The 20,687-nt window shown below is 34.0% G+C and overlaps 1 protein-coding gene across 2 annotated transcripts in view; it reads left to right on the forward strand.

The window, feature by feature from the left end:
• The window catches only part of LOC143246442 (protein alan shepard-like), a 134,933-nt gene that overhangs the window by 32,328 nt on the left and 81,918 nt on the right, over positions 1-20,687 (forward strand). For both annotated transcript variants that reach the window (XM_076493166.1, XM_076493167.1), the window contains one exon: positions 4,422-4,664. In XM_076493166.1, coding sequence (XP_076349281.1) covers positions 4,422-4,664 — 243 coding nt within the window. The remainder of the gene's footprint in view (positions 1-4,421; positions 4,665-20,687) is intronic.

Raw genomic sequence — 20,687 nt, forward strand, 5'->3', positions numbered from 1 at the left:
CGATGTCTGTGTCTGGAAAAGGTAAATTTATTAGCGTTTATGTGAATTCGTTTTCTTAATAGTATTAAAACATCACGTATCACAACAGTATACATTTTATAAAAACGTTTGTAGGGCAAGACTTTTTTTGTTTATTGTTAAGCACAAAACCAAACAATGGGCTATCTTCGCTGTGACCACAGTGAAGTTTTGTTTGGTTAGCGTAAAAGCTACGTACGGCATGATCACTTTGTGAAATCGAACCCCGAATTTAAATGTTATAAACCTACCACTTACTGCTGAGTCACTAATACAATAAATAAGAACTCGTGAAGTTTAAAGCGTCTCGGTATTCATTAAAAATGTGATAAATATTTTAGATCCCGCGAAGTTCAAACCTTTATTTAAAGCTCAATAGAAATACTCGCTTCACCTGAGGTATTAAGCAGTTAACTTTCTTATTTTGCCACTTGGAGCAATGGAACAAGGTCGACATTTTAAAGTTAGTGAATTGTTCATTCTTTTCTGGTTCACAACTCTTAATATTCTTTTGATTTAAAATAAATTTGTTTGACTTTGTTTTTAAGTTTACATTTGTTATTTTAACTTCTAACAGAGCAATTTAGAATCTGCTCCTAAATTAACATATTCCATTCGTGCGGTCACTTTAGCCTAAGTCTAACCTAACTTTGTCATTAAAATATGTTTCTAAGCAAGCAAAATGCACAGTGATATCGTTATTTTATTTATCATGACGTTGTAATGGCACCTCTTCTTTTGTGTTTCCGGATCAGTAGTTTTTTATAGTATTTGTGTGTTTTCGAGAAAAATAAAATAAAATATTGCCACAGATTACAAGCAGAATGTATATATTATTCTCTGAGGTATAATAAGAATTAAGATTCGATGCATCCTGAATTTAATATAAAAATAAGATGGTTTACATGACTTGGCTTGATGTGACTCATAGATGACAACTCTCAAGGGCAATCATAGTTTTGTAAAATGATAGAAGGGCTATTCACAAATAGTATCGAAAAACAGGAAGTACTACGTAGATTACATAGAAAAACATGAAGTACTACGTGGATTACATAGAAGAACAGGAAGTACTACGTAGATTACACAGTAAAGACAAATTTGTGTTAAAGCATAATACACAATCTTTGTATACGTTGTTGTGTTAAGTTTAACTTTTCCGATCTTCTTTTTTGTGTGAATATACATAGTATTAAGAAATTACAACTCTCACAGAGGTCGCATTATGAGTTTTGTGAAAACAAACAAAGTAAAACTAAATTATACTTTAAAAATACGTTAAAGTTTTAAATATACAATTTCTCTTGGAGAACAAAGAAGAAAGAAAAATGATGATTTATATTCCTTTTCAGACGATAGCAGAATAATCATCTGTGTCTGAACATGATTCTCTTCCTATACAAGAAATACAAAGTTTTGGCTACAAGCTTTGGAAATAGACCCACATCGATAAAGCTACAAGTACTTTATAAAGAATTACATTAGGGTTAATTGTAGTTTTTGTTTAGTTTATTTGTGTTTTGCGCAAAGCTACACGAGAGTTTCTGCGATAGTCGTACTTAATTTAGTAGTGTAAGGTTAGAGGTAAGGCAGCTAGTCATCACCATCCATTGTAATTGTAATTAACTAGTTTTACAAGTATTCAGAGCTGCTAATAATAATGAAACAAATTCGATATTTTTATATTTTATTCTATTTTAGAAACTTATTTGTAACAATAGTCCAGCTTCAAAGTGTCACTACTATGTCAGTATAACGCAGATGTTAATAACGAATATCCTTTGAATAAGTTAATAAGTTTACCAATGTATCAGGGTGTAATGTTGTTCCATATTTCCTGTGTTACACTTCATAATTTAACTAAGTTATCTGGTTGCAGTTTAATCTTACAAATTTCTATAAAAACAACAAACAGGATAAACAGTATTCATATCTGGATTTTATTCCAACTAACCAATGGTTGCAAGTATCCATCAACTTCTTTTTTTTTTCAGATATCGTTGCAATACGTTTTGTTTATGCTTGATATCACGTTTTTGCTGTAAGATAAATATCTGCCCAATAGATCTTGTTCTTTGTGGTGTGGAATTATGGATACAAATTTGATTGCACCCATCAGCAATCAGGTGTTATCAGTTTCATGTGAATCTTCAATATTACAGGTTAAGATGCAGTTCACAACTTTATTAGTCCTCCAGCATGCTCCACTACAGATATTAGCGTTGGTTGTAACCCCATTTTCTTCTCTGCCATCGAATAAACTGTAGTTGAAGTTGCAAAATAATCTTAGTTAAAATTCATTTATAAAGAACACCTTCTTCTAGCTTTTCTCATTCATTGTTTGGAGTCTTAAAACGTTTTAACCTTTTGGTTTGGGTATCTCTCCTAAGCAGTGGTTTTATAGTTATATCACATTACTTTGCTCCAGTTTATACTAATTTTATTTTTCCATTATGTAGGCAACATTCATATCTGTACTTACTGTACTGATGTGGCACTGTCTGATTGGTTAACTGAGAGTGAGTCATAGTGTAACACGTGGCTGTACTTTGCTGCATTTCACTTTCGTACAATAGAGGGAGAGCGAACTCCTAATTTTATTCGTTGTTTTCATAATTATATAATTTTTTTTTCTTAAAAAGCCTATAGACTTACGTTTTTGTAACTAACATGTGTGTTTAATGTATTTTATAATGAAGTCACTGAATTTTAGTAAACATAGTTCGAGATTTGTTGTTGTAAACCAAAATGTGAAATACCTAAATATTTAGAGTTTAGTAACATCACATGTCCCCCGCTAGTATAGCGGTAAGTCTATGTATTTACATCGCTAAAATCAGGGATTCGATTCCCCTCGGTGGACTCAGCAGATAGCCTGATGTGGCTTTGCTATAAGAAAACACACACAGTAACGTTACTAAACATTGTTACAAGTAAATAATCATCGTATTTAAAATAATAATATGAGTTGTTTGTCATAATATGCTATTTGTTGTGTCTACCGTGGGGAATCGAACTTCATATTTAAGCGTTGTAACTTCATCGACTTCCCTCTGCCCCACCGCTAATAATTTAATACCCTAGTGTCCAATGCAATTCGAAGGTTGGAGGTTCGAATCCCCATAACACCAAACGTGCTCGCCCTTTCAGCTCCGGGGGTGTTATAATATTACGGTCCATCCCACTATTAGTAGGTGAAAAGAGTAACCCAAGAGCTGGCGGTGGGTAAAGTAGGGATGGCTAGCGCAGATAGTCCTCGTGTAGCTTTGCGCGCGGCCCGGCATGGCCTACCGCGTAAGGCGTGCGACTCGTAATCCGAGGGTCGCGGGTTCGCGCCCGCGTCGCGGGACGGCTAAACATGCTCGCCCTCCCAGCCGTTCTTCATACACAAAAAAAAAAAAAGAGTTTAGGACTGTATTTTATGGCCTAGCGTGACGGTCAAATCTGAGGGTCGCGGGTTCACTTGCTCGCCCTCGTTGGTATAATGACGGTCAATCCCTTTTCGTTGGTAAAAGAGTAGCCCAAGAGTTGGCGGTGGGTGGTGATGACTAGCTGCCTTCCCTCTAGTCTTACACTGCTAAATTAGGGATGGCTAGCACAGATAGCCCTCGAGTAGCTTTGTGCGAAATTCCAAAACAAACAAACAAGCTTATTTTACTTCATGTTTCAACTTTATATCCTAATTCCTCGCATTTAACTTTTTGTTGTTTTTTTTAGTAACTTTTCATCACGTAAGTTTTCAAGAAGGTTGCGTTTGATAGTACGTTTTTTACAGACATTTTATCAAAGAATAGTATAATTGACAATGGTAGTGGGGGTCCTCCTACCAAATGCATATAAGCAAGGTTTGGAATACAATATTAGATATCCAGATAGAGAACTAATGTGCATTAGTTTATGAATTTAATTTTGTGACGTTCACTACTATGTGGTGTTGTATGTGTGTTATTGTATTTACATATAGAATTTTCATATATTGGTATGTGAATCTAAATAGCGATCGAATAATGTATTTTGTTTGGTGTTTCGTCAGTAAATACCCATTCTGTTTTTCTTAATAATTTTATCGTGTGTTATATTCATCATTGGCATAATGTGTGTATTCAGAATTAACCAAAATCCAATGAGTTTGTTGAACGTCATGAAATATTATACATATAGTTACTCGAGAACTTTGTTAACAATAAAAATGGCCAAAACCTGTAATTAATTTAGTTATTACAGGTCTAATGTTTCCTGTGTGTTGATTTATAGAATTAGCTTATTAAGTGCTTCTGGTTAATTTGTTTTATAAGATTATCTTTGTTAATCCATGCTATTATTAATTGAGTTTAGTTTTGATCTATATGATCAACTTACATGTTAACAGAGGCTCGTTCTACGTAATATTATAATTTCTACAGGACGAACAGAAGAAGGACATTACAGAAGTCCAAGTTAATGGAATTGACGATGATTCCAAACAGTTTGAGGAAAGCCACAAAGGTGCAAGAGCTGATGCAGTTCCTTGTGTGGAACCTCTTCTTCCACCTTCTTCGGAACCAGTTATTGATGATCGTGTTATCCTTAACGCGACAGAAAGTTCAATACAGGGTGAAACTGCTAACAGTGGAGGTGACGGAGATAATAAACCAGAAGAGTTAAAGGTAAATTTCCTGTAAGATAAGTACATTAGACATGTATTAAAGGTAATTTAGTGCTCGACATGGCCAGGTGGTTAGGCCGCTCGACTCGTAACCTGAGGGTCGCGGGTTCGTATCCCCGTCTCACCAAATATGCTTGCCCTTTCAACGTGGTTATGGCGTCAAACGTGCACAAGTTTACACACCTTTCTAATCAAGTTTATTTGCGGTTAAATTTATTCAGTGAATCTTGTTATGTGTGTGTTTTGTTTTTTTACCTTATAGCAAACCCACATCTGGCTATCTGCTGTGCCCACCGAAGGGAGTCGAACCCCTGATTTTAGCATTGTAAATCCGTAGACTTACCGCTGTACTAGCGGGGAGCAGGGTGTTTTATTTCGTAATCCAATTACACGTACTCAAGTTAACACAATGAATTTGGATTCGAAAATCGTAATGAAGTTGCACGTGATCAGTTGACTCAGTGAACACAGTCGTAATGAAGTTACTTGTGATTCTATAATGAGATAAATCGATCGTCCTCATATTCAGAGAGCACATGGAACTTCATTAAGACATGTTTGATATGAGAACCTTTTCACAATATACAAATGAGTTGTGCAGGAATCATTGTTTTTAATTAATTTTTATTATTTTTCAAATAATATGATGTCTTTCAACTTCCACCCCCATAACTCCAACCTAATAGAAAACATCAAGTATCAATATCACTTTTATTAAGCTTTATGGTCAAGTATACGAATATTATTTTGGATGTATTACTTTTACCGAAGTCTGTTTGGGTATGGGATACAACCACCTGTTTTTCGTCACGTTTATTCTTCACTTTATAAAGTCATTTATGTTGCAGTGATGCACGAATTAGGAGTTATGAAAGACGCAAATTTTTAATCATTTGCCTGTTTTGCCATCTGGTGGTATAAAAGGTGATGAAGACGAGATTTTACTTTTGGTTTAATGTTATTACCTTACTGAAGGGTCCAGCATGCCCAGATGGTTAAGGCACTCGACTCGTAATCCAAGGGTTACGGGTCCGAATCCCCTTTACACCAAATATGCTCGCCCTTTCAGCCGTGGGGGCGTTATGATGTGACGTTCAATCCCACTATTCGTTGGTAAAATAGTAGCTCAAGAGTTGGTAGTGGATGCTGATGACTAGCTCTTTTTCTCTAGTCTTACACTGCTAAATTAGGGGCGGCTCGTGCAGATAGCCTTCGAGTAGCTTTGCGCGAAATTCATAAAACAAACAAACAACAATGAAGAAAAAGTGCAAAATAAAAAAGGGTTAAAAAAATGTGTTTCTTTTTTTCTGTTATACAAAGAAATATAACAAAGTACGATATGTGTTATTAGCATTTAGATAGTGGTGAGATTAATAACCAGTCAAGATTGCAAACTTCGGGATTATCATTGTTGGATCGCAAGAGTTGAATGTTCTATTTCAAGGCGTGAGACGAGAAAAGTGTGGTGTTCGTTTATGCAACAATCCGCCAAAAATAAAAGACTGAGGCGAGTGAGAAACAGTTAAGACTCCACTTTCTGTGAATAATTGTTCCACTTATTTTCGCCAAAGAGAGAGAGACCGATAAAAGAAACAACCTTTGTTGTCACGCCGAGATATGGAATATCTTTGTATTGGAGTTGCATTTGTTCATCTAGTTAGAATGTCGGGCTAAAGTTTCGTTTAAAACTAGTTGGTAGGGAATACATGTCCCTGAAATATTTATTTTGTCTCGGTTTAACAAGCAGACTAGTTATGCAAAAATATTTAATGCAAGGGTATGGAAGATACAAAAATTGTGGATTTTTCATTTACACATATCGTGAATATATGTTTGATAAAACTAAAATATTCCGTAGGTTTAAAACCACACAGTCAATACGTTAACATCGATGTAACCATATTGTAGATATGAACTACTTTCGGTTTCATGGGGCATTCTCACGTATATCTGAATTTAAATTACGATGTTTCGTTCAGTGTGCTAATCTTCAAGTTCCATCTGTCAAGGAAATTACATATCATGCAGTGAACTGGGTTTTTAATGCCGCATCCGATTTCAACATTAGGATAATGTCCAATGAAAATCATCCAAATGAGATTATGACATATTTTTTAGATCTTAATGGTTTGATTTTTTAATTCTTATTTTTATCAACAGGTGTCCAAAACACATTAAAACAACTGTGAATGTGCTCGGTTTTTTTAGTTTGTATGTATGACTGGCAGATTTAAAATCATCATAAAAAAAGAATAGTCAAATATTATGAAGATTTAAAAATACATTGATGAGCGAAGTATTAGGGAAAAATGTAATACATATGTCATTTAATTATGTCTAGTTACTTTGAAAGTCATTAATGTAGTGAATAAATAGTTTTTTTGTTTTGCAAGTCTTTATTTCAGGTTTGATTTTAAAGTATATTTTATTGAGGTATTTAATTTTTTTTTTACCTTACAGTATATACAAATGTAGGATTGAATATCATTTCGTTAATAAAAACACACAGAACAGTTTTGGTTTCATTACTGAATGAAGATTCTCAAAATAGATGGTGAAGAGACTACTTATCATTTTTTGAATATTATTATATTATTTTGAAACTTATGTTAGTAATAATATATTAAACATGCAATATACAATATGCTTGTTTTTTTAAAAAATATTACCTACCATGTTTTATTAATATTTTCACCGTTTGATCACAAATATAATCTTTATTTGTTTTCGTATCAAATATATTGTTTTGAAGTATTTCAGTATTTTAATTTAGATAATTTATATTGTTTCCTAGAGGGAGTTTTTGCATGACGTAATGATGGCGTTACGCTTGGTGTTTAGGGTGCTAGATTTACAATATGTGGGTTCGAATCTCTTTTAGAAAACACTCGCCTTTTCACTTGTTGGGACGTTATTACGTGACGGGCAATCCCATTTTTCTTTAGTTAAAGAGAAACTGAAGAGTTGGAGGTGGGTGTTGTTGACTAATTGCTTTTTTCTATAATCTATCACTTCTAAGTCGTATAGCTCTCGAGAATTCGTGCGCAAAAATTCAACAAGACGAAAGTCGTGATGATATGAATGTTTACAAATATTTTGATTGTTTAAATTTCATGTAACCTGCACGTACGTTTCGAATTTTCTACAGACGCGGGGAGAAATACTGCAGTTAAGTAAAATCCGAGAGGGTTGTTGTTGATTACTTAGTAAGTTAATTAATCAGTTAGTATTTGTCACTTAGCTTTGAATTTATGCGGTAGATACTGAAGGAAATTTAACAAGTAACTCTTTAGTTTTAGGCCTACCGGTCGGCGAGTTATAAAACTTTTATTTGGAGAAATAAAATGATTTTTCTACATTAAATGGATTAGACTCTGGATTATTTTTGACGAATAGATAAATAAGAAAAAACCGCCCAACGACATAAATCATAACAACAATGTACCTGAAGTGATAATAATGACACGCTATAAATGGCTGTGCAATACTGATACATACGTGAGAGAAGACAAGCGAATTGTAAGGTAATAAATGAAACACAAACGTTATATAGCCTTTCATATTATATACATATATATTTAGGTTACTGATCAGATTTATTATATACCAATATGACTAAGATCTACTTAGTCCCTTGAAGTTGAAACATATTTGTGTGTGCGTGTGTTTATGTACTTTAGCATGCCTATCATAATTAAAAATATTTTTTTCCATCTAACTGTTCACACCATACCTTCGAACTTTTCCACCCCTTGTAAAAAGACCACAAATATCCATAAAATTCTGATTCCCGCTACTTAGAGTGACTTGTTGTTGTTGTCCCTTTACTAACGCGATCTTTACGTACAATTGCCCCAGCGTTGGTTAGAAGAGTGTCCTTGCCTCGCACACTGGAGGCACATTAAAGCGTTAGGAAAATTTACGTCAGAACGTACAATTTACTTATTTGCTTCGTGCAGCCTACTGAGTTTTATTTCGGTTATTTTTTATATTTTTGTCGTTAATTGAAAATGTACTTGCAAAATAAAAAACAACAACAAAACAAACAGTTGTAAACAAGCGTTATACAGGACTACTAGGGGCTTGGCAAGCAGTTTGGTGAGCTTTTGTTTTTCGGGTTTATTTTTGTTTATTTTTTCACTAGATCTTGCTTCATAACTTGGTGAGCAAGCCTTTCTCTTTTGTGCTGTAACTTGTATCCTGACGTTTCACGCTCTTTCTTGCAGTGGCGTAGCTAGGGGTGGCAAGGGGGCATCAGTCCCCCGGCGCAACATCGGGGGTGAGGGGCGCCAAATTGATGTTACATAATTAGGAAAATTGTGTAACGACGGCGCGCGAAAACTGACTTTGTCCCCGGGCGCTGAAAACCCTAGCTACGCCTCTGCTTTCTTAAAGTCTTTCTTGTAAATTATATGGAACAAACATCGTACGACGGACTTCTGATTCCCTCGGTCACAGAACAATTCAATTCGTAGCGTACACTTGGATTCTCAAGAATAAAAAGTCACTTTTCTTCTGAAATATCACAGATATTCTCCACTAGGGGAGCCTTACGTTTGAATTCTGCATTAAACTTACCTTGTGCAATTTTAGAAGCTTTGTGAAAAACTGATTTTGTTGATAATAATAAATGTAGAAAATTAATATTCATTATTAAAGACGAAAGAAGTATTATTTCACCATTGAGTAAAAATGTTGTAATATCCATTTTTTTTTTTCATTTTTCAATTTTATAACATTGTTCATCTGGGTGTGAAATAAAGATGTTATTGATTTACTTCTTTAAAAAATGGACACTCGCACTAAATAAAACTTTCTATAAGAGACTTAGTTTTAATTAAATTTTGTTAGGAACTTCCTCTTATGATGTTAAAATCGTGCAGAGTTTCATCAAAATCGCACTTAAACTGTGCTAGGAGTTTTGCGGATAGATGAACATTAGCCTGTTATAAACAGTGAAGAGTTAGTGTTCTGGCTTTAATGATACACGTTCAATATGCGACCCTCACAGCTTAACCGAAAAAATTGGAGACCATTTTAAAATAGCGAATTTTGATAAACTTATCTACATATGCCATTTTGAAGCCAGATTCAATATTTTCCGCTATTTTTCTTGTGCTTTTCTCTATCCTCCACATTGCATATTTTAACATTTAGCCTATATCATTTTAAATTATTTATCACAATTTAAATTATATGATATATTAACTTGTATCTCAGTTTCAGACACATTTCGTAACATATTATTTTGTTTTTATTCAAAACTTCAAACTACCATTGCCATAGAAACAACTCTCTGTACCTTAAGTATTTCATTGTCTGTTTTCAGGTGTTATGTGACATTAATTGAAAAGATCGTCCCTACTCATTGGTATTACTGAAAAAGTATTGGTGTGGAAAATGTGTTGGGTGTGAAAGAAAAGGTATACTTGTACTTGATTATGGCTTGCCAGAGTATTCCAGATGGCTTTACTCGTTTCTTCATCAGTATATTAAATTGATTTTACTTGTTTGGCTTGCCAGAATATTCCAGATGGCTTTACTCGTTTCTTCATCAGTATATTAAATTGATTTTACTTGTTTGGCTTGCCAGAGTATTCCAGATGGCTTTACTCGTTTCTTCATCAGTATATTAAATTGATTTTACTTGTTTGGCTTGCCAGAATATTCCAGATGGCTTTACTCGTTTCTTCATCAGTATATTAAATTGATTTTACTTGTTTGGCTTTGATGATGACTTTTGCCATTCACCAGTAAGGTAATGTTATTTTGATGCAATATCCACCGTTTACTTTTCAAAATAAGTTTCCAAAGTAACTAATCTAGATGGACACCATCAACCAAACCATTATTTACACCTGAAGTTTTTACGTCCGAAACATTTTATGTATCATTTGTAAGTGAATAAGCCATCTTTACATGAAGGAAAAGACTGAAATAAGGGGAAATAGAGACAAAAAAGAAAGTCGTAAGTTGTAAAGTTTATAAACTACATACAATAGGCACAACATATTTTCCAAGAAGATTTAATTAAGTTCAGTAAAGAACTGAAAATAATTGTGCAAAGCGAATCAATCTACCACAAAATTGGGTGTCGCTGTGATCTTTATTTGCTAGGAAAAGTATCCTTTGAAGAATGATCGTTTAACGTTAGACTTAATACATTATGGGATAACTAAGCTAACGTGTGTGTGTGTGTGCATATGTATAAAATATTTCATGTGTAAAGCACACAGGTTGTTTTACAATGTATTCCATACACAGACTTGAAAACCACCCTGGATATAAATGTTTGTTTCTTCATACCATGATGTTTCACATGACCTGGTATCCGTCTCTCAAATAAACACGCGAATAAGAACTAGAGGTAAGCTTAAGGTATTTTTTGTAAACATCTTAATACAGTCTTTCACTGCCAAATTAGGAATGGCTGGCACAAATAGCCCTCGTGTAGCTTTGCGCAAAATTAAAAACAAACCAAAACACTTACATCTAACCCCACATATTTGAAAACATTTGAATAGACAAAGGACACTAGTAAAAATATATTTTTGCTCAAGGGGATCCATTCTTGAATGTTTTACCAACTTTGGTGATACCTGTTGTTATTTCATTGTAGAATTATACCGTTAGGTGTAATCATGATATTCTACCTTTAATCTCATGATATATGTGCCATTTTGTGTGTGTTTCTATCATAATACACTTCCTTCAGGTCAGAATAGGTAGCCAAAATTACTTTTGCCACATTAATCTTGACAGTGAAACAAGGTTTAGTTATCAGTGATATCGAGAAAACCCACTTGTAGAGCAATATATATGCAAAAACGGCTCGTTTGGGTTGAGAAAATATTTTACATAGAAGAGCGAACAACGTTTCGACCTTCTTTGTTGTTCGCTCTTCTATGTAAAATATTTTCTCAACCCAAACGAGCCGTTTTTGCATATAAAGGTTTAGTTATATGCTTGTGGTTTGGTTGTAATAAGTTTTAAAGAGAATACTATAAAATTAATACTACAAAATGAAGATAAGGAATTATATAACGCACCGTAGAATCATAGTAAATTGAATTAGGTTTGAACTACAACTGAGTAAACAAGATATTATGTGTTTGTGAATGTGGTTTTATTTTATTAAGTATTTTAAGAAACGATATCTTTGATGTCTGTTTTGTTTTTCTTGTACACTATTATAGGAACTTATGAGCAAAAGGAGAGAAGTGTATGTAACAGTATATTAACAATATTTATGTTTATTATTTTCTTTAAATTAATTTTACTGTCTTTCAGGAGAACTTTGTATACCGTGAATTTCAATAAAAACGACTTATAATAATGTGACCTTTCGCCTAACACTAATGCTCATCAGGACGGCTGAGATATAAAAAAGTAGCAGTAGTGTATCTGATACTTGCATCATCTATTTTAATGATAAAAGGATGGTTATAGAGTGAACTAGAATTAGTAAATGAATTGTATTTATTATTAACTTGCTCTAAGTAATTTACAAGTTAAAATTTAGTGTAAGGTTTAATAACACAAATTATTTATTGTATTTTTTAAACATCAATTATTTATATTTATTTGTTATTTGAATTAACTTTACTGTTTTAGAAAATAATTTTGTATACCACGAGTTTTAATAAAAATAACTTCTTATAATAATGGAAAAGTAACCTCTAAGTAGAATAAAAAAATAATAAGTTGTGATTGAAAAAAAGAGCTTAGTTGTTGAAGTCTGGATATTACGGGTTTAATATTAAGATTAAAATATACGTAATGAATAACTATACTCACATAATGCCTTCCTGGTTATCAAGCGCAAATTCAACTTGTAACGCTAAAAATTGGGTCTCAATATTTGCGATGGGCAGAATACAGATCAGTCATTCTGTTGCTTTTTACTTTAGATTCGTTTGTTTGTTTGTTTTGAATTTCGCACAAAGCTACTCGAGGGCTATCTGCACTAGCCGTCGCTAATTTAGCAGTGTAAGACTAGAGGGAAGGCAGCTAATCATCACCACCCACCGCCAACTCTTGGGCTACTCTTTTACTAACGACTAGTGGGATTGATCGTCACATTATAACGCCCCCACGTTGAGAGGGCGAGCATGTTTGGTGTGATGGGGATTCGAACCCGTGACCTTCAGATTGCGAGTCGGATGCCTTAACACACTTGGCCATGCCGGGCCTTTTACTTTAGAACAATAAAAAGTAAAATATTTCTATAATTTAAAATTAATTCTAGAAATTATAGAACGAATCATTGCATACATTATATAAACTGAGAGATATATTTACGTTACCAATGGTGAATACTTCAAAAATTACTAAATATTTATAAAACTCATTTAAATTGCACTGTACGAGAAAAAGATTTTTAAAGTTGTTCAAACTAAACATTTAAATAGAAGAACGTCAGTAAATACAATGAAAAATGTGTAATTATTAACGGTCTACACAACTTAATTGGCAGGAAAGACTACGAAATTTTGTAGAATGGACGGCAACTGCTTGTTATAGAAACAGAAGTGTAGATAAAGGACGACGTTTCGAAAGTTTTCCGCCTTTCGTCTTCAACTCTTAATAAAAACTAGAATTTCAGGGGATACTCGTAGCCTAAAGGCTGTTAATGCTGTGGTATTGGTTACAAGGAGTACAGACACATACACACACATATATATATTTCACATAACAGTCTAAACTTTCAGCATATACACAGATTAAACAAATAAAAGTGGAAGACTTTGCAAAAACAAACAAATAATAACTGTAGATAATTGATGTATACATTGTAACATAAATTTTTAATTTTGTTATTATTGATCCAACACATGTGACTGCCATTTTACCTTTTCTGTTGACCCTGCGTGCTTTTGAATATCATGAGTATAATACAGAGTTATTCATCTGTTTATTTATCTGGTGTCGCAAGTTGTTGTGAGAAGCTAGCTGAAAACAATCTCAATAACATTTAGCAGAGACACTCATAAGGACGTCCCAAGCAATCGAACGAACGATTCGAGTTTGATGGCCATTTCAATTTTACCATCTTAATGTCGCGAATGAGGGCTCACCTGATTGAGGAGATCAGTAGCAAACTATGTGTAGACGACGCCGAACTTCAATAATGTGTACCTTTTAAGTACCGAGCAGATTGTGTGCTACGGCTCAAAATGGTGAAAGGGAATAGCCCACGCTCCAATTTATAGCATTGCTGAGGTTGTACCTGTGTCAACAATGTATAAATTACCTCAAATACATCCTTTATTTAGGTTATGTATCGATCAATCTTTATACCAAGCGCATCAGAACTTCAGATTTCTGAACATTTGTCTTTCTGTAATTTCCAGTTTAGTTACATGTCTAGAACCTGAATTCCTCATGTAATAACACCAAACCATACTTGGCAGGTCAAAAGGTTCAGTTTTACCCTGATCTCTGTGTCCTAATATCTTTATTTGGCCTCTCACCTTAACAGAAACCACTACTCGTGTTAGATTTCCCAATCTCCTAAGATTGGTGTCAATAGGCGTATTTAACATTTTATGCCCTTTTTGTTTTTTAACGTTTAATTTGTGACATGATTATATAATGGTTTCAATAATAAATATGTAAATCATCAGCCATTTCATAATATCATGTAAGTTCTGCTAAGATTAGAATAAATTTGGAACAGTAGTAAATCAGATATATTTCCTTTTGTGATGTCTCATAACTTTTTTGTTATTGTACTTTACTCAAAAAAGCTTGGAGTGTCACACAGAACCAATTATTGCGGAGTTTTCCAGCTAGTTTATAATTATTTAAAATCCCTAAGGGCTTTATTTAGTACTCGTTTGGAACGTAATGAGCTCTTTAAAGACAAGGAAATGAGATGTGAACGAAAAAATTGTACATTTTGCTCCACGCTCATAATTTGCTGAACAGTATAATATTTGTATTTACTAATTTACTTTGGAAATATCAGATGCTTCGAGGTTTCCATTAAGTATCCAATAAATCATCCGCCTACTTCGACTAACTGCAGCTAGTCTGCCCAGCAGTTTTGGTTTTTCTACTTTTTTGTACATGCGCTTTCTTTCAACGTTTTTGTCATGGAGAAACTAAGTATCCATCACTTTAACTGTAACTTTTTTTGTTCCTGTTTGCATTTAAAAAGTTCTTTTTAAGTCATTTTAACGCTTTCAAGTGAGTAAGAAGCTAAGAAAGTGTAACGTTCGTAGTGTGACTATTTATTACAGTCGGACGGATAAGCGGGAAACGGAATACGATCTTGTCAACTCCCCCGTGGCACAGCGGTATGTTTGCACACTTACAGTGCTATAAACCGGATTTCGGGTGAGCAGAACGCAGATAGCCTAATGTGTAGTTTTGTGCTTAACTTTAACCACCCAACCAAGCAAACGATTTTGCTGTTACTGACGGAGTCAATAAATCGCAAGCACACAAAAGTAAAAACACTTAAAAAATTTACCGAATAGTATAACTACTGCTGAACAATCATTAGAGTGATAGAGGGAACAAAGTCGCAGATTTCTCGAAAATGTGCAAGAAAACTGTCGTTTCTGTTGAAGGTGTTTGATGATACGGGAAATTGTTTTTGGTCGTCTTCGCCTTCAAACTTTAACCGGATGAGAATGACTCTGGATTTTCCTGGAGGGGGAGAGAGTCGTGTTCGGACACCAACAGGGCTACTCGCCTAATTTAGCAGTATCTCACACGTTATTCTTAAAAATAGCGTAAATTCTAATATAGATATAGGCTATATAGGTATAAACTTTCTACTCAGTCTCATGTAAGTTTATTAAAGGTGTTTCTTAATAAACAATTACATTTACAGAAAAAAATCATGTCTCTTAGTGAAAGATCAATGTTATCATGGTATCAGTTGTGATAATGCAGGTAATTTATTAAATATCTTTTAATTCAGTTTTATTTTACATTGTCCCGCCACCTAGTGGCACAGTGGTAAGTCTACTCATTATAACGCTCGCAACTAGGTTTCCATACTAGTGATGGGCAAAGAACAGATAGACTATTGTGTAACTTGTGTTTAACTACAAACAACGCTTCCAGTAGCACAGCGACATGTCTGCGAACTTACACAGCTAGAAACTGGGTTTCAATACCAGTGGTGGGCAGAAGACAGATAGCCCATTGTGTAGCTTTATGCTTAATTCAAAAAACATTAAAATCATCTTTAGTTATACATTTTGTACTTTAATTTTATTCAGTTGTATTTATTGTATTTTCAAGGTATTCGTTTCAAAGAATTGTGTTCTACTTACCAAACAATTTGTACAATGAGAGGATATATTTTGTGTTTGCGTGTCTTGCACTAATCTTATGTAAATTATGAAAATGCGACTTATATAGAGTAAGCAGCATAACGTAGCCGCGATTCATTTGTGTGGAAATATTAATATAATATATATGCGCACAGTTCTTAGGTAAGTAAAGTACACAAACTGGGTGTTGTTGAAATTCTATATATGCAGTATTAATATATGTGCTATAAAGACAAAACATAATCATTCTTCACTGTTTGACAGTATATGTTATAAAAAAGTGCTTAATTATTTGAACTTTCGGATTCACAGTATACCGATTGTGTAATATTGAGAGGATGAAATTCTGATATACAAGTAAAAGTTACCTATTGTAATTTCTTTTTCCTTGTTCTAAACGCTGACTTCTTCTTTGTTAAGTATATTTAAAACAATTTTAAGTCTAGTAGCCATGTTTTTTATGGGAAAGTTTAAGTGTTTGTTTGTTTTTTTAATTTCGCGCAAAGCTACACAAGGGCTATTTGCGCTAGTCGCCCCTAATTTAACAGTGTAAGACTAAAGGGAAGGCAGCTAGCTAGTCATCACCACCCACTACCAACTCTTGGGATGCTCTTTTGTCAACGAATAGTGGGATTGAACGTCTCTTTATAACGCCCCTACGGCTGGAAGGGCGAGCATGTTTGGTGGGACGGGGATTCGAACTCGCGACCCTCAGATTGCTAGTCGAAGAGCCCTAGCCACCTGACCATGCTCGTCTTTTCGGCCGTAAGGGTGTTATAACGTAATAGTCAGTCCCACTATTCGTTGGTAAAAGAGTAGTCCAAGAGTTGGCGTTGGATGGTAATGACTAGCTGCCTTCCTTCTAATCTTACACTGCTAAATTAAGGACGGCTAGTGCAACTATCCTTTGTGTAGCTTTGCGCGAAATTAAAAAAAAACCTGAATTAGCCTAATTTTAAAACTTACTTGGTTTTATTTGATAAATAGGCCGTGAAGAATTTATCAGTAGAAAAGATACTTTCAAGTCTTGAACAAACACATGGCACTGCAATTTTTTGTTTTCACTTTAACTAACATTTCCCTTTTATGACGTCAGGATGTGTAAGATACAAAGCACGTTGTATGTCCTTTCAATGAAGTGACTTCAAGCCATAGAACGTCAATAGAATGCTAGGTTTTAAAATTAATAAGCTGACTTTTTACTTTCTGTTTCATTGCTGCTTTAAAAATATTATCAAACTTCGCAGAATACAAAATAATACGGGATTGGAGACTAGCTCTTTTATGAAACTTAAGGAAAGTTTCGTCGGCAGTCAAGCTACTATTTAAAAGAATCCTTCAAGATGTCTTCAAGCTCTGTTCGATGAAGTGAATGGCACCGAATCTTTTAACACTGGTATAAAGACTTATTATAAAGTGAATACTTAACTTTGACAGCCGTGACATCGTCATGTCAGAAATAAGACTTCAGTTTGACGACGTTCATAAAGCTATTTTTTGCGCATTGACGGATACTGTATTCACAACTAAATGTTGCAGCCTTGCAACTATTGCAAAGTTTTATAACCTTTATGAGGAGATACTGAGAAGTGAGGAAAATATATGAAAATTGCTTTAGTAAGGAAACTTCCAGTTCTCTTCTAAAATCTGCTTGCTGTTGAGGGTCTTGAATAGCTCGTTTATGATGAATTTGTTTCAATTTTGTTTATGTTACATAGGTTCTATCTACGATACTAGCAACTTCGTGTAATCATTCAGTGGCTCACGTCGCGTGAAAACCTGGTTATCTTCAACCATAGGCTCAATAAATTTTATTTTAACTTGTACCCATAAACACTGAGATAAGTTTAAGAAATGAAATTACATGGATAATTTTGGTCAAGAACCCCATTATATTTTATAAACAAGTATACCTCAATAGTTCTAAAAAATGATAAATTATCCTTTCAAATTTTTTTGCATTTTTGTTCTTTGGTTATCATTTATCATTATACCTGCTACATTCAGTACTTATGAGGCTATAAGCTCTAGTACTAGGCGTGAAAATCCCAAATTTGTATAAAGGACTATTTGAGCATAGCTGCCCTTAACTTTGGGCTGATATACCAGTGCAGTACATGGTTTAGAAGTGCACGAGAACCTTTGAAACACATGAAAAAGAGAATAATTTGTGCTCCTTAAAAGTAGAGGAGGCAGTCTTGGTGAGTTACTATCGCGTTCCACTAACAAATATTCAACGTTCGCGTATTACTGACTCGTCCTTGAATGTCTTTCGATTTATCTTTCTATTAACAGCAGCCACTTTAGCTTTTTAGTAAACGAATTATATGTGTCAGGGGGCGCGCTAGGAATACGTGACATAAAAAAAAGTTTGGGAACCACTAGACTAGAGGAAAGGCAACTGGCAGATTTTAGCTAGACGTGTCTAGTGGGGTATGGAGTTTGACCATCACTCTTGTAGTGTACCCACGACCTCAGAGGGTGTAGCTTGCAAGCTTTAAATCATCAGATTTGTGGTCAGGGGGGAGGGGCTTGCTATTGGGCTACGCTCGGCTTCTAAGATTGTTCGTTGAGTGTAATACTACCGCAGGCCACCCAATTTACAAAGTACAACAACCTCGCTACAGTCATATCAGTTAAAATTAGTGGATATTTTTGTATGAATTGACGAAAAAATAATTTTTTTACTGCTGAGATTTAAGTGTGTGTTTCCTTATAGCAAAGCCACATGGGGCTATTTGTTATGTCCACCGAGGGGAATCGAACTCATGACTTTAGTGTTGTAACTCTGAAGACTTGCCGCTGTCCGAGTGGGGGACAACTTTAAGTGACTTATTACAAAATACTTTTGTTGTTTACATCGAATTCAGGAAAAGGTGGAATAGGTAAAAATAGTGCTAAGAATAATATAAAGTAATTAAAACGTGGTATTGTTTCTTTCAAAGAAAAACAACATAAAAATTGCATGTTTATAATGTTCTAAATAAATTTGTTTACATTTTGTAATGTTATAATGTAGTTTTTATGAGTATAATTTTTACTGGTACTGTTTTTAGTATGGCATTACGCTCCTTCCCCTCACTTTAAATCAATTTTACTTCTACCATTATTACCGAACACACTTCACATTCATATCCTGTATGTCTTATTGTGTTAAAGTGTTGTTAGTGTTCTTACGGCACTAAAAAAAAACACCAAAGTTTCACACTTTCAGAACTATATTGGAATCTGTTTTCAGAATATCCGGAAGTGTCATTCATCTTCTGTTCCTGGTTTCAAACTTTATCCTTTAGTTTGACATCATAATAACTTCACAAGATAATATTTCACTCAGTCATTGAGTTACTCTAATAGTAGTATATTCATTATAATTTGTTTTTATTTCGATGTGACTGTGCAGTTTATCTTCATTAGGGAAAATGACATCGTTATTTAGCCTTTAAAAACGATCTTTTTGTAAAGTTAGTCTAAGGATATTTTCATTTTTTGATTAACTCAACCTCCTCTAGCATTGCTAACTCTCATGGACGAATATTTGACCGTTATTGGCCGTCAAATCAAAATCGGTAAAGTCTTGGTCACTTGAGGTCAGTAACCCTACTGACTTTTTTTTGTTTGTTTGTTTGTTGTTAAGCGCAAAGCTACACATTGGGCTAAATATTTACGCTGTCCTCCGCGTATATTGAAACCGGTTTATAGTCTTATAAGCCCTCAGACTTCAAGCACTCAATTACATACTACTTACGAAAAATTAAAAAAAAACCGGAAGAAATTTACTGATTTATTATACGAATGTATGCAAAGAAATTTGGGAAAATGTAATCAATATAACGTAAAGAAACTTTCTTCCCACGAAAAGTTTTCTATCGTCTTCGTTCACGGTTGTTTTAAACCTCTCGAATGCGCTGGAATATAAACATAAGTGTGAATGACCTGGGATACTCCTGACCTTAATCTGCCTACAGTGTAGTTTAGAATTAAGTAATAAATTCACCTTTTATATTGTTGGTATCAGTTTAAAATATATTTATTTATTTTGTTAAGATATCAGATGCTTACCAGTAAGACTAAATTTTATCCAACCCTGCTGTTTTCATTCATAATTTTATTATTTGCACAGCTGTTAAGCCTTTCGTCATTTCCTGTTGTACTTACGCACTCCTATTTTGGAATGCTGGTGGGTGCAGTGCTCGAATACGCTGGCATATCAATTGAAAAAAAAATTGTAAATATTTTTTTGTATTATTAGTTTACAAAGGAACAATAAGAAGTAAAAAATATTCACAGCAAAGACTTTAGTAAGGGACTGAGATTAAGAGCTTACGTATCCCAAATTTAACCAAGCAACGTTCAGAAAGACTTACTTGAGTTTAAAGACATGAACTGGTTGTGTAAACGTAACGTTTCGAATTCTCACAAAAATACATGTATGTGTTATTCATGATGAGAAATGATGTAAGCAGTTACGCATATACATAAAAAATTGTTACAAAAGTCTAAATTATTTTTTTGAAAAGGTAAAGAAACTTGTCTGTTTATCAGAGTAACTAAGCCTTTCGATAAATGTAAATACATTTGAAGCTAAGTGCTATTTTGTATTGGTTATTTTCTATGACTTTAAAGTTTGACCTAATATGGAAGTATAAGGTACAGCTCGACATTTCATAATTGAAATTACATTAAACAGCTTTTATAACTTAAATATTGTTCGTATATTTCAATAAATGTAAGTC

The sequence above is a fragment of the Tachypleus tridentatus genome, chromosome 3, assembly GCF_004210375.1.
Source record: "Tachypleus tridentatus isolate NWPU-2018 chromosome 3, ASM421037v1, whole genome shotgun sequence".
NCBI classification, from domain to species: Eukaryota; Metazoa; Arthropoda; class Merostomata; order Xiphosura; family Limulidae; genus Tachypleus; species Tachypleus tridentatus.